The 14,701-nt window shown below is 35.5% G+C and overlaps 1 protein-coding gene and 1 pseudogene across 2 annotated transcripts; both read right to left on the reverse strand.

The window, feature by feature from the left end:
- Positions 1 to 845: 845 nt before the first annotated feature.
- On the reverse strand, positions 846 to 5,109 carry LOC145156521 (putative receptor-like protein kinase At5g59700). 2 transcript variants are annotated; one of them, XM_079075854.1, is made up of 4 exons: positions 4,137 to 5,109; positions 2,649 to 2,795; positions 1,703 to 1,821; positions 846 to 1,462 (listed from the first exon to the last, which is right to left on the reverse strand). In XM_079075854.1, exons 3-4 carry the CDS (start codon positions 1,780 to 1,782, stop codon positions 1,057 to 1,059), a joined length of 486 nt encoding a protein of 161 aa, XP_078931980.1. In that variant the 5' UTR covers positions 1,783 to 1,821; positions 2,649 to 2,795; positions 4,137 to 5,109; the 3' UTR covers positions 846 to 1,056. The 2 variants fall into 2 exon arrangements, with proteins under 2 accessions (XP_078931980.1, XP_078931978.1); XM_079075852.1 differs by lacking the exons at positions 846 to 1,462; positions 1,703 to 1,821 and having other exon boundaries at positions 2,685 to 2,795.
- A 4,341-nt stretch (positions 5,110 to 9,450) lies between these two features.
- LOC145157785 (F-box protein At2g02240 pseudogene) lies at positions 9,451 to 10,034 on the reverse strand (annotated as a pseudogene).
- Positions 10,035 to 14,701: the final 4,667 nt, after the last annotated feature.

Below are 14,701 nucleotides of genomic sequence, written 5' to 3' on the forward strand. Positions count from 1 at the left end.
GTACACTAATTCGGGTCTTAGCGTAATTGATATACTTAACATATACATATTCCATTTTGCTGTATAAAAAAATGAAATCTTTTTAGAAAAAGACAAATTAAGAAAATCAAGGTGCATAAAATGTTTCGAGGAAAAACGCACGAACAACTAATTATGCTAGAAAATCAAAACCAAAAATATAACAAATCCTACTCAGAATCCAAATTGATTGGAATATAAATAGTTTGAAACCCTTTACTTCAACAAAAACCAACAAATCTTGAAACTATCAAAACTATAATAAGTTTTATAAAACCAACAAGTGTTGAAAAATAAATCTAAAGATGTCTCGCCGGTTGCCATCTCGATTTGTTAAGGTGTAGATGTCTCAAAGGTTTAAGGCTCTGACACTCTCTCACATTCTCTCAAAGTTTTGAGGCTCTCACTCTCTCAATTTCCATCGCCCTCGCTCTTCGTCTATTTTTTTACCATGATATGTTATGTAAAAGATGATTTATTTAATCTCAGATTTACACCAAGCGAGTAGGCAAGTACTTTGAAGTTATTATCTCTTTCGCTTTTTCTTAGTACAAAAGTATGAAGCTAGGAAATGTGCAATATAATCTATTTTCTAATTTTCTTTAATTTTTTTAGAACACATTTATAATACAACTTTTGTGAGTAATTATTTTTATTAATTTTTTAAGATTAGTTTTCTGGTTAATTTAACTTGTTTCTATATCTTAATTATGACTTATTTATAATACATGAATATATATATTTTTTATTTAACTAGCTATTAAAATACGTTGAAACAAATTAAACATGAATATATACTTCGGTTTTGAAAATTTGATATGGCCTTCATAGTTTTAGTGTCTTTTTTCCGCCCCAGCATACTCTAATATACTTATTTTACAACGTATTTTCTATCTATGCATCTCAATCATAAAAACTTCATCTTGATATCGTCTCCTTACATAACAAATGACCCAACTTCATATTTCCCTAAACTCTTATAGTTAAAAAGGTTTGATAGTTAGATGTACTTGTTCAAACAAAAATTATCACATCTACTTATTTAGGCCGAAGCTCGATACCCTCCACGATAAGACCCTTCTTCCAGTGTCCCCAATTGTTCTCCACATACGCCATCTCAACCTCCCCATTATCTCCATCATTGTACTCAAATTCTCCCAACTTGATCTCCATCCACCCATCCTTTCTCCTTTGAGGAAACACATAGTTTTCTTTCCATATTTCACTAGCCTCTGATTTTTGAAGATACACATTTTCAGTCACCATTCCTATCCCACAAAAACTCACCATTGTTGTAGCTGGCACAGAATGTCCGTGGGAATCGCTAGTAGTTTGATAGACAAGATACACTACATATGTGTTGTTTTGTGACAACATTACCGATGCTATTTTGCCACGGATTTCAAGCCAGCATACCTTTTTAAGTATGCACACCTCTGCAAACCTACACAAATGGAAACATATGTTCAGTTATATTAAACTCCAATATATATAAAGGAGATGGGACCATGTCTAATTAACTTTCTAGGTAATTTTTTATGAGGAGACTGCTTTTGCACATAAGAGAGACGAGAGATAGACATATATCGAATCTCTTGTTATTACAATGCATATGCATGCCTAACAACACAAACTTGTATATTTTTATTTTATAAAAAACGACTCTAAAAGAGACAACAGAGACCTTGATTCAGCTATGTGTCCCCATTTCCGGTATTCGTTATCATCTTGCAATGCAATGTATAGCTCCTTTCCGCCCAACATATAGCACTTTTTCCCACTCTCCTTATCTAGCTGGAAGCTCTGTTTATGGATTTATGTGAGAACAAATCTTAGTAATTAGTAGAAACGTTGTTTAACAATTATATATATATATATATATATATATATATATATGGGCTTGGAGAATATGTGGTTGTTATGTACCTAATATTAGGTATAGAACCATCAAAAACTATATAATTTTAAAAAAATTCAATTAAATATCTCTACCATATTTCTTGTATCCTTTATTAGAACTTCTATTAGGCTTTATATATATTTTTATGGAGTTTTATAAGTTTAATTTTACACCACAAACTGTGTATAAGAATATATATTAAATACATTTAGTTCAGTATATTGAAATTTATTATAGAAAACTATAATGAAAGATTGAAATTGATCAATAAAAACTCGATAAACCTCTTCTCATAATCCATAAAAAAAATAATGCAAGTATACATAAGGTAGGTGTCGGAGGAAGTTATGAAGCTTCTACTAGAGGTCTAATAAAAAACACATTCGAAATATACGGATGTTGAGGATGAATTACAAATTAAAAAATAATATTAGTTCAAAAGCAATAGGAAAAAGCTAACAGTGAAAGAAAATTTTGTATTTTAATCCAAATGAAGTCAATTTAAATAGTTCTATACCTAATATTATATACATGACAACCACATATTCACTTTTTCATATATATATATATATATATATATATATATACATATATATATATATATATATATATATATATATATAAAACTTTTCTCCTGATGTTGCATTATCATTGGATTTAAAAGTTTCCAATGGTCAATGAAATGATTATTACAAAAGGAAACAGTGTATTCCAAGGATGATTGATTTACCAGATAGCCACGATCCAGGAGGATATGTGTGTTCGATAAGCAGAAGTAAAGTTGATTTATAGAGCCAAAATCGAGGGGAGAAACCGCTCTCGCAATGATTTTCTGGTAATCTGTTAGCAGAAGCCGCCCTCACACCTCTGCACGCATCTGTAGCTAAAGTTAGTGATAGTATATCTAGATACTTGCTGCTTCGCTCATTATGTGTGTATGTGTGTTTTACTAGGTGGAAAGTGATAAAAAACATACAAAGAAAAAAAATAATGATTTTGATGAATGTTTAAAATTGACAAAATCGCCTATCCTCCTAACAGCCTCTCGAGATGACCTTTATTTTTTGGGAAAACGATAAAATATAGTAATTTTTGTTAAGCTTTGTTAAAATAAATAATAGTTCCAATCTTGTATTTGGGTGGATAAATGAAAATTTGCTTAATTTTGGTGTTAGTACTTTGTAGGGATAAAATAATGGTTTTTTTGTCATGAAAAGCTAAAGGACCAGATTTGGAAGATGGAATGGCGCACAAGGACTAAATGTGATAGAACGCTAAAGTGGAAGGGCTTGGAGCTACAGTGGAGTTGCTATATAATGAGGAAATACGCAATAGTTTGCTGACTTTTATCTCTTCTTCGTTCTTCGGTTTAATATTTCTAAGAGAAAGCTATTATCTTCTTTGAATACAAACCCTAAAAGTTATCTTATTCAGATTTGTTATCTTCTAGTTTTGTTCATTAATCAGTTTTTGATTCTTTAGCTTCTATATGGGATATGTAATATAGATAGCTTGAATATATATATATATATATATATATATATATATATATATATATATATATATATATATATATATATATATATATATATATATATATATATATATATATATGAGAGTGAGAGTTAGGGTTTTTAGTGATTTGTATTGGATTAGAGTGAGTCTTTCTTATTTTCAATTGTATTTTGATTTGTAATTGTATCCAAGAATTCTTGACATAATATGAGAGTTCTTTTCTTATTTTGGGTTGATTTTATGAATCTTAACAAGCTTTTCAAAATAATTAATATATAAAGCTTTACTTTATGTTCTCTTAGTAAATCTATTCCTATTCTTGTATGCTTCAAGTTCTCGTAGTTCCCTGATAACAAGTGAACGATTAATGCATGCTAATAATGACTCACATTCACTTCCCGATATCTTTACATTTCCTAAGCCAGGCTGGAGCCTCTCTCATATGTTAAAAAAAAAAAAATCGACACTGCATAGTAGGTAGTAATTGAATGGAAATCTGTTGCTAGAACGTGTTTATACCTTATGGAGGAAAGATAAGTTGTTTTTGTTTTGAGAATGTAAGAATTCGTAGCATATATAGTAAAAAAAATACTGTATGGAATTATTTATTATATATAATAATTATATGCATTGTAGTTTTCAGTCTTGCTATGAATATACTTATTAAATATGTTTCCTTAAAAATATTGAACAAAAAACTTACTTGAATATTCAATGCTTCCACAATTGTATTGATGATCCTATCCACCGTAGGGCGTTTGCTTACGTCCAAGTTAATGCACTCATGTGCAATTTTATTAAATTTTTCAAAGGAACTCATATCAATCTGATCTTTGATAGTGGAATCTATTAACCTGTCAAGTCCATCAACTAGTCCACCATCGTCATAGTAGCTTCGGACGTGGCCAATCAGATATAGTTCCTTAGTATCTTCAAAGCGCCATTCATTATAAGCCATCATCCCACTCGACACTTCAAACATTATCACTCCAAATGAATATATGTCGGACTCTTTTGAGAGCGTACCTCTTTCCTTGTAAACCGGATCCATGTAAAAGCTTGTACCACAAGGCCTTGTACAGACGCGGGTATCTTGCTGATTTCTTGGACTTCGTCTTGACAAACCAAAATCACATATATTGGCTTCCATATTTTCATCTAACAAAATATTTGCACTCTTCAAATCTCTATGAATTACTCTGCTGTGCTCCCCAACACCCGAGTGAAGGTACTTGATTCCTCTTGCTGCCCCCAAACATATCTTAAGGCGTTGTTCCCATGTTAGACAACGTCTCTTCTCTGGGTCGCAGAGGTTTTGTTCAAGGCTACTGTTACTAGCATACTTGAAAACTATAATTTTTTCGTTTGCATCGTCACAGTAGCCAACGAATGGGATGATGTTTGGATGATTAAAACTTGAAACCAAGTTGACTTCTTTAGTGAACTGGTTGGTTCCTTGATAAGCTTTCGGATCAAGGCGTTTGATTGCTACTAAGTATTTTTTCGGGTGTTCAGAGACTTGTCCTCTGTACACGGTACCAAATCCACCTTCACCGACCTGATTTTTTCTACTGAAGTCTTTTGTGGCTCGAATGATCGCCTCAAGTGGAATTCGAAAGTCTTCTAGGTTTACCTGTGATGAAGACATTGGTTTTTATATTTGTGATAGATTATGAGTGGTTATATATCGTGGTAGCAGCTTTTCTCTGTGAATATATATAGAACCCAGTTTGTTTAGAAGCGCGTACCTATAACGGTTGACTAGCATCAAGTGCTTTAAAAGTTAAATGTTGTATCTTGTATATTTTAGATTATTAAAATCATATAATAGGTGTAAGAGTCAAAATAAAAGTGAATATGAAAACTCGAAGTCAGCATAATAAAAAAACAATTTCGACTATCCTCAACCGAACATCAATCTGGAGTTGGTAATATTTCACTTTTTGTATTTATTTTATTCCCAACCATGCATGCGATCCATGTATCCCAGTTGTAACTTCTAAACAGAGAAACAAAACGTGTGGGTCAATTGTGAAAGAGTCAAATGAAAATAGGAACATTTATTATGGCTGTTTTTTCTCAAGGCTTGTGTAAGTAGATGATTCAGAGAGAGACCAAGTCCAAGGGAATTTTTATTCAAGAGATTCCTTTTTTGAGTGTAAAGTGTAAACAACGGTATTATAGAAGATTTGGAAGAAACTAGTGGAACAAGCACGATAACAGCGGAGTATGCTCTTTATTTTTAAAATGTTAAAGTCGGAAGATGGTTTTAAAATGTTAAGTTTTAATGTAAGATGGTTTTATATAAAGTAGCTAATTGTTAAAGTCGGAAGATGGTTTTAATGTAAGATGGTTTTAAAATGTTAAGTTTTAATGTAAGATGGATTGCCACTCGCTTTTGGTAATTCTGAAAGTCATGGATCTCTTATTACCCGGATCCAACCCGATGCTATACAAACAAAAGGTTAAGTTGAATAGATAATCGTTTTTTCCTTTTAGATTAGTAATCCAGATTTTTAACAAAATAGTTGTGTTTGAAATTTTTTTTACCAAATAGACGTATTTTTTAAAATATTTATCAAAACAGTATAGTAGTCAAAATAACTACATTCCGAGATAGTTTCAGCGTCGGGAATATTCTGTATGGTTCAGATTGTTAAGAGAAGTCGTAATAACTGCGTTCCGAGATAGTTTCGCTTGTTTGAGAGTCAATCGAGCTATTGGTTTCCTGGATTTTGGGAGGATTGTGATGGTCTTCTTCAGTGGTAAAAGTTAGTGGGTCAAGGATTCATTATTGGTTGGGGTGCATGAGTTTCGATAAGATTGGGTTAAGGATATTAAGGGAAGGTAGTCGCCTGAATGAGCTGACTTTTGGTTCGGATCGGGTTCCGGGGAGAACAGTCTGAGTGGCCAGAGGTGAGATGCGGGATCATTACCCTGAGTTGGTTGTAGTAGTGGACTTCAAGGACGAAGTTTGATTTAAGTGGGGGAGAATTGTAACATCTCAACTGTCAAGTATTTTCCTTTTAACCTCTTAGTATGAGAATTATCTGCATTTCGGCCCTTGGTGGCATTTTGGTGATTTTGGCCAAAGACTTAGTACGTTGGGCGTACTCCACGTATGCAGGGCGTACGTGGTGGATCCTCAAACCCTATTTTTTAGGGTTTGGTCTCTCCCTATCTCTCTCTCTCTCTCTCTCTCTCTCTCTCTCTCTCTCTCTCTTTCTCTCTCTGTCTCTTTGTATATATATATATATATATATATATATATATATATAACATTACTCCTCATTTCTCATTCACCCTTCAACCTCCACTTGCCATTTCGTCATCTAGAACCCTAATCCTCCTTGAGAGTGTTCTTGAACTTTTTTTTTGGTATTTTTGGTGATTAAGAAGGAAGGAGAAGAAGAGAGGACCACCTTGGAAGAGTGAGGGACTTTAGATCCAGAATCTCATCACCAATTGGTATCATTTTAAGGTAAAAAGCTTTGAACTTGATGATGATTTGTTTAAGATCTTGCTAGCCTTGAAGTTGTGATCATTTTGGTCCCATTAGGTTGGCTTTAAGAGTATGGTTTACTCTAAGTCATTTGAGCAGTCCTATTAGATATTTCGGAGTGTTGTGATGCATAAAAATATGATCTTGAGTGTTGTATGTAACCCATGCATGTGATAGATGGTCTTATTGGGTTAAGAACTTAAGGTTTTGGACATTAAGCAATTTATAGGCATGGAAAGTCATAAAGTTGGAAACATTATGACTTAAGACATCATTTTGAGCTTGACTCTGAGTTTTAGACACAAGGGCTAAATGGAGTAAGCTCTTAATGAAGTTTTGGGACTGGGATACATACACTGGATGTACCTGGAGGTACATTGTGCGTACGCGGTCAACGGCCCATTTTTGGTCAACATCGGAGTACGCTGGGCGTAATCTCCTGGTACGCATGGCGTACTACGTTAGGAAGGGACTTTGACTTTTGTTGACTCCACTGACCGTTGACTTTTGACAAAGTTTGACTTTAGGTCAAACTTGAAGGCTTTGATTGTTGATTAAGATTTTGTTTCGTTCTGAAGTTAGTGGATCCACAGGAGCAAGTAATGTAGTAGGGAGCGTATCACAGTGTTCTCGGGTTTCTTCATTTGAGGTGAGTTTCGCCCCATCGTATCGTGCATCGAAGGCACTAATGTCGGCCCACTAGTTGTGGTTATTTATTGGTAGAGGGATGCCTTAGGGACTGTATATGGTCATGTAGGATAGACTAAGGACTCTTGGTCTAGACTCTTTTACCTGTTCACTGTTTGGTTGTGGTTCTAGAGTAGGATCACCTGTTCGAGTGGCTATCTCACCGTTGAGTATATACGGTTATGCATTCCTGGTATGTTGATATTTAGTATGTGGAAAATTAGTATGTTACTATACAGTAGTGATCTGTTAGATCGGTATCTTGGTATATGGGATGTGGCTCTGCGGTAGTGATCAATAGAACTATATGTTATATGTACTTGCTGGTTATCAAGGCTTTATTGCATGTTCCTTGTTTAGTTGTGGCTCTAGAGTAGGATCATCTGTTCGGGTGGCTATCTCACCTCTAGGTACTTATGGTTACGCATTTCATGGAGGTTAGATGGTAGTGGGACTGTGTGTTGTGAGAGGGCTAGTAGATGGTGGTGAGTTGTATGATTTTTGTTTGTTTGTATTATGTGCCTGCTTGTTCCTTGTTTGTTAATATGTCGACATATGATAGTAGTAGGTTGAGGCGGTCCTGCTTTATGCTGTAGGCCAAGATGCCTGATGCAGGCCAGCTGTAAGCCGTAGGTACGGAGGCTCGGGAAGAGCGGTTAGGTTGAGGCGGTAGGTCAGCAAATCTTGGGTATTCTATCCCGATGACTGATTGGACCCGTTGCATGTTGGCATTCCAGTCCAAGGACTGATGGGGCCTGGGCATTCCAGCCGGGAGGTTGTGGGCCATTACGCATGCTTGTATGTTTTTCGTATGGGGATTTTTGGGGGAAACTCACCAAGCTTTATGCTTATACAGTTGTTTATTCTTTCAGGTATCATCGGTGGCTATGGGAAGACGAAGGCGGGACTGTACACACTCATCAGTAGCATTGAGGATTCCGCGTTCTCTATGATACTCTGATTTTGAATAAATGTAATTTGGAATAAACTGTTTTCTTAATAATGAATTTATAAATTGGGAAGTTTTATCTTAATAAAATGAAAATTTTTTATTGTAAAAAATGAGAAATTACATGATTATTATTACGCATCCATGAATTCTACATCATATGGTTAAAAGAGCTTGGTTTAGTGAGTGAACCATCGATAAAACCAACTTTATTTTTAACAAATAAACAACACCGCTTGACTCTATGAAGGATAATTCTAACCGATTAAAGGCTGAGAAACTAGAATACAACCGGGATTGTCAAAATGATGTAGTCAATATGGATTGAGACGGTCATCAATCGCAGAGAGTGTAGAACCAGTCAGATAGATCCAGGAGCATCACTAGTTGACGTCATTGAAACAAATGAATGAAATTTGAAGTCGTTGATTTGAATAATAAAAATCAAAATGATTCAAGAAGAAAATTATCGAAATTGAAACAACTCAGGAACATAGATAATATGAATGTTCAAGAACAAAAGCCAAATTTCAGCATTCTTTGCCCTGATACCATATTACCTAGAGAAGAAATATACCATATTACCGAGAGAAAGAAAATGAGAGAATTGAATTGCTTTATTGATTGATTCTAATTACATCAAGTAACTACTATATACATCAAACAAACTGATCAACTATAACAAATTCTAACTGACAGAGTAATCTAAATTTCCAAACTGCCCTTGCTGAGTTAATTTACCGAAATTTCCCCTTCTCCTTCCTTGATAACATATGTCTCCTTACATAACAAATGACAACATTGTGTTGTGCTGAGCATGACCTTCAAATTTCACAAGTCAGTTGTGATGGTTAGATGTGCTAAGGTTATCACACGTACTTATTTAGGCCGAAGCTCGATACCCTCCACAATAAGACCCTCCTTCCAGTGTAAATCCTTAACCTCCTCAAACGTCATCTCAACCTCCCCACTATCTCCTTCGTTGTACTCAAATTCTCCCAACTTGATCTCCATCCATCCATCCTTTCTCCTATGAGGAAACACATCATTTTCTTGCCATATTTCACAAGCCTTAGGTCGTTGAAGATACACATTTTCAGTCACCATTCCTATCCCATTAAAACTCACAGTAGTTTTAGATGTCACAGAAAGTCCCTTAGAATTGCTAGTAGTTCGAAAGACAAGATACGCTACATATGTGCTGTTTTGTGACAACATTACAGATGCTATTTTGCCACGAATTTGAAGCCAGCATACTTTTTTAAGTATGCACACCTCCGCAAACCTACACAAATGGAAACATATGTTAGTTAGATTATAAAGGAACGACCCTAAAAGGGTTAAAGGGACGACAGAGACCTTGATTCAGGTATGTGTCCCCATTTCCAGCATTCATTGTCTTCTTGCAATGCGATGTATAGCTCCTTTGCGCCCAACATATAGCAGTTTTTCCCAGTCTCCATATCTAGCTGGAAGCTCTGTTAATTGAATTATGTAAGAGCAAATCATAGTTAGTAGAAGCATTGTTTAACAGTTATATCTGAAAAATACTATTCAAGAGCTTCTCATCGTGCATGGTAACAATGGTTTAGAAATTTTCCATGGTCTATGAAAAGGTTATTACAAATTAAAGGAAACTGTGTAAGCACGCATATAAAAAAGGAAATATGGTATTCCAAGGATGATTGATTTACCAGATAACCACGACCAGGGGTGGAGCTTCAACATATAATTTGGGGGCTGAAAATATAGTATGTATAAAAATGGTAAGCAGGGGGCCACAACCAAAGTTTTATATTTTTTGGGTCTAAAATGTATAAAATGGAACTAAAAGGACTATATCAAACCAAAAAATCAGGGGGGCTACAACCCCTTGCCCTAATGAAGCTCCGCCAATGACCACGATCAAGGAGGATATGTGTGTACGTTAAGCTGAAGTAGAGTTGATTTTTAGAGCCAAAATCGAGGGGAGAAACGGCTCTGGCAATGACTTCCTGGTAACCCAGTGGCAGAAGCCGCCCCCACTGCTCTTCACGAATCTGTAGGTGAAATTAATTACTGAATCGTACCTCGAGTTCGTTCATCATGTGTGTGTTTTACTACAATATATAATTCCAACCAGTTTTTTGGGAAGTGTATGGGTGGATCTAGAAATTTGTTTGCTTTTTTGGGAAGTGTTTGGGTGTATGGGTACATTGTCATGGTTAGATCCTAGTTGTAATGTATAGTCAAGTTTTTGGTTGATTGCTTGTTTCAACAATGTATGTATGGTATGGTAGATGTAATGGGATGACAGTAGATGGGAACAGTTGTAATGACTTTTTGTAGATTCAATGAATGGTATGAAAGATCCTACTTCTTATATACCTTGCTAAATTTAATAATATGAATGTGCTCCTTTTAAAAATTGAAGTGTGGGTACCACATTGTCGGCCATAAAGACCTCACTTGGTCCATTTAAAAGTGCATTGTGTTTAGAGTTCTGTGCAGGGGTCCTTTTTGTACAAAAGTAAGGGCATATGGACCACACATGGTATATAAGGACATAATCAATGACAATTTAAAATTAGCTATATATGGAAATATATTCCTTTGCCACACAGTTTAACCACACAAGTCCTTACCATGCATTCAACTTCAAGATAACACAACAAAAAGCTCAAAATAACAACCAACTTAGTTAATACAAAATACATATCACATAAACCAACATAGTTTCATACAAACAACCATAGTTGAAAACAGTTTCATAAAAACAACAATAGTACACCAAAACACATAATTTAACACTACATACCATGTTCATATAACATAAACCAACACTTAAACTTATTCTAGAGTAAGAGGTTTAGCTTCTGAATTCCCAGGTGCATCCGCACCACCAACTATCTTAACTAGCTTCAACTTGATAATCCTTTCAGATTTCTTCCTCCTGATTTTCTTCAAAAAGGTTGCAATTGGTGTTTCTCTAGCCTCCTGTTGTTGCACATGAACCCGACTAGGTTCTCAATTTCCTGATGCATCAAAACCCAAAGGAGTGAGTTCCACCTCATCATAGTGTTGTTGCACATGCACCTCATTGACTGCGTCTCCACCATCATTTATTGCTCCTCCATCATCATTGACTGCTTGATCACCCTCATTCACTTCATCACCTTCATTCATTGCATTACCTTGATTACCTTCATTCATTGCATTACCTTCATCACCTTCATTCACTTCATCACCCTCATTGACTGCTTGAGCACCACCCTGATTGACCAATATGAAACATTATTAGAAATTAAGAAAGAAATTGTAAATATTTAACCATTTAAATACTTATTTACGTGTTTTGTTTTTCTTCTAGCTTTTATTTTAGGAGGCCTTGTCAGAGTACAAGCTCTTTTCTTGTGTCCTTCAATCTTACAAAGACTACGTTTTTGTTTTTTCCCAGCTTAAATACCTTTACCTTCAACTTACCTTTGTTTTGTGTTTGGGTACTCTTCTTTGATTTTTTACTTGACTGGTTTTCTATTTCATCCCTTTTCCTTTATTTGCAGGTTTCCCAGGCACAGGTGCTAACCTAAACTTGTATGCCTTCATGTAAGTGATGCTACCTAACATTTTGTCCACATAACTCTACATCCCTATTCATATAACTAATAGCTGCAACAGAATAGACACAACCCATTCCATTAAGCTGCCAAAGCCTGTACGAGCAAGTTCTTTCTTCAAGATATGTAGTTCCTCTAACTTCAAACTGATTTAGTCCACTAGGTAAGACTTGGTAATGTCTTTGAGATTTCTTAATCTCATTCACTAATTCTCTAATTGTTGGAAAATTTTGGTTGCCCCATCCTTGACCCTTGGATTTCTTCTTGAACACCTTCTCCATCATATACATCCTCAACTCCTCTAGCATGGTGATAATTGGTTTCTTCCTAGTATCAACAATCACAACTTTAAAACTTTCTGACATTCCATTCTCCACAACATCATTACATCTTCCTGGTTCGAAGCAGGCCCTTGACCACGTTTTGGGGTCTTTGTCCATCATCAACTGATGAGCACTTGCATCTAGCACTTCAAGCACTTTCATGGCAACCTTAAAATCTACCTCTGTGGTTGCTTTACATGCCTTCCAGAATATACTTTCATATTAGGCACCACTATACCTTTTCCTAAGGTTTTGGCTAATATGCTTGGCACACTACCTGTTCTCTACATATAGAAGGAGTTCTTTTACAGCCTCAATCAAACCATGTTAACAAATAGAAAGTATAGTGAATAAGGATGCAAATAGATAGGGAAATTAATTACAAACCATGAAATTACCTTGTGTTGATCCGATATTACACTGTATCCATTGCCTAAGTTAAGTCTCATGTCATCAATGAGTAAATCCAAAAACCACCTCCAATTTTCCTTATTCTCCACACATACTACTGCCCATCCAATAGGATAAATCCCATTGTTTGCATCCCTTCCAACAACACACAATAACTCTCATTTGCAGATCCCTTTAAGGAAGCAACCATCTACACCTATTATCTTCATGCATCCCTCCTTCCACCCCTTCTTCAATGCATCAAAGCAAACATAGAACTTACTAAAGTGCTACCTGGATTTGATCTCCTAATATCTTCTTTATACGACCATAACTTTGCATAATGTTCAAGTAGGGTACCATCTATTAATTAGAGTGCATATTTGTTATCTCTCCTGCATTGACCACCACTTACATGAATACCAAACTTCTGTGACACATCTATTCTAAGCTTTCTAACACTCACCTTTTGTCTAAGTAAGAATTCTCTTGTATAATGACTCCCTATCCAAGCATTAGTGACCATGGACCCTAACTTGTAGTTCCTTGCACATTTGTTGTCTGCCTTTAAAGACTTAATTTGGAAGCTTGATTCATCACTCATCCAAGATCCCCACTACCTGAATGTGCACTCACCCTTGGAACACTTAACCAACAATCTTTTCCTATCATTTTTCTCAAAGCAAAGTTGGTACCCATTTGGAACAACATAGTTGCATAACATTGATTTTAATTGAGCTGGATCTTTGAACCTCATACCAAGTATTGGGAACTGCTTTTTCCATGGAACTAACTCATTATTAAAAATAGAATGTTGGTGAGTTACATTGGCATCCTATTCACGCCCATCATCTCTGTTGTTATCATTTCCTTCTTCCTCTTCGCCACATAATTTATTTAGAAAGTCATCACCCTTTGTCCTATTCATAGTGAATATGTCCTCATTAAAGTTCACATCAACATCTTATAGGTTATCAATTTCGTCCTCAATCTCACCGCCATCAATGCATGAATCATCTACATCCCTCTCTTCTACGTCAGAACCAAACCAATCGTCTATGTCTTGACCATCATGGTCCATATACATACAAATTTTACCATTTGTCCCATATGCTTGAAAAATGAAACCACCATAGTCTTCATCATTAGCAATCGAGGTTCTAAAAGGCGTGATGCGTGGCGTGGCGGCAAGGTCAAACCTCAAGCTTAACGAGTTATGGCAAGCCATGACGTTTTTCAAGGTGTGATGTAAGGCGGCGATTTTGTATTAATTTATAATTATATTGCCGCATAAATATAGATTTATATCAAATATAACTAGTTTTTAAAAGTGTTATATCAACAACTAATAACAAAAAGTTAACAAAAAACACAATACTTGTATGTCCGATTAGAAAAGGTATAAAAAAGAGCAAAATAATGTGTCTCAAACGAAAAAACACGCGCCATATCATGCCTTGCCACGCGTCACGCCTAACAGTAACATTATGAAGCTTTTCATAACGGTGAAGCCGCGCCTCATGCCATGGCGTGCCTTTTAGAACACTGTTAGCAATATCAGTTATCCCAGATATTAAGGGCTTACCTGGTTCACAGTAGTATACCTTCTTTATACTTTCTTGCATGAACTGTTCAAGAAAGGTGATACATTCACCATATGTCATTCCAAAAAAATCGTGATCATTGAAAATGAAATTGATACCATGGTTATACGAGAAAGGATTTCTAAGAAAAACACCTTTGAAGTTCAGCTCCACCATAGGGTAGAGTCCATCAGGGTTTGGCATCTAGCTAGACATTATGGGTTGGTTGACTGCTCAC

The sequence above is a fragment of the Lactuca virosa genome, chromosome 2, assembly GCF_052849685.1.
Source record: "Lactuca virosa cultivar CGN04683 chromosome 2, Lactuca_virosa_CGN04683_v6, whole genome shotgun sequence".
NCBI lineage: Eukaryota > Viridiplantae > Streptophyta > Magnoliopsida > Asterales > Asteraceae > Lactuca > Lactuca virosa.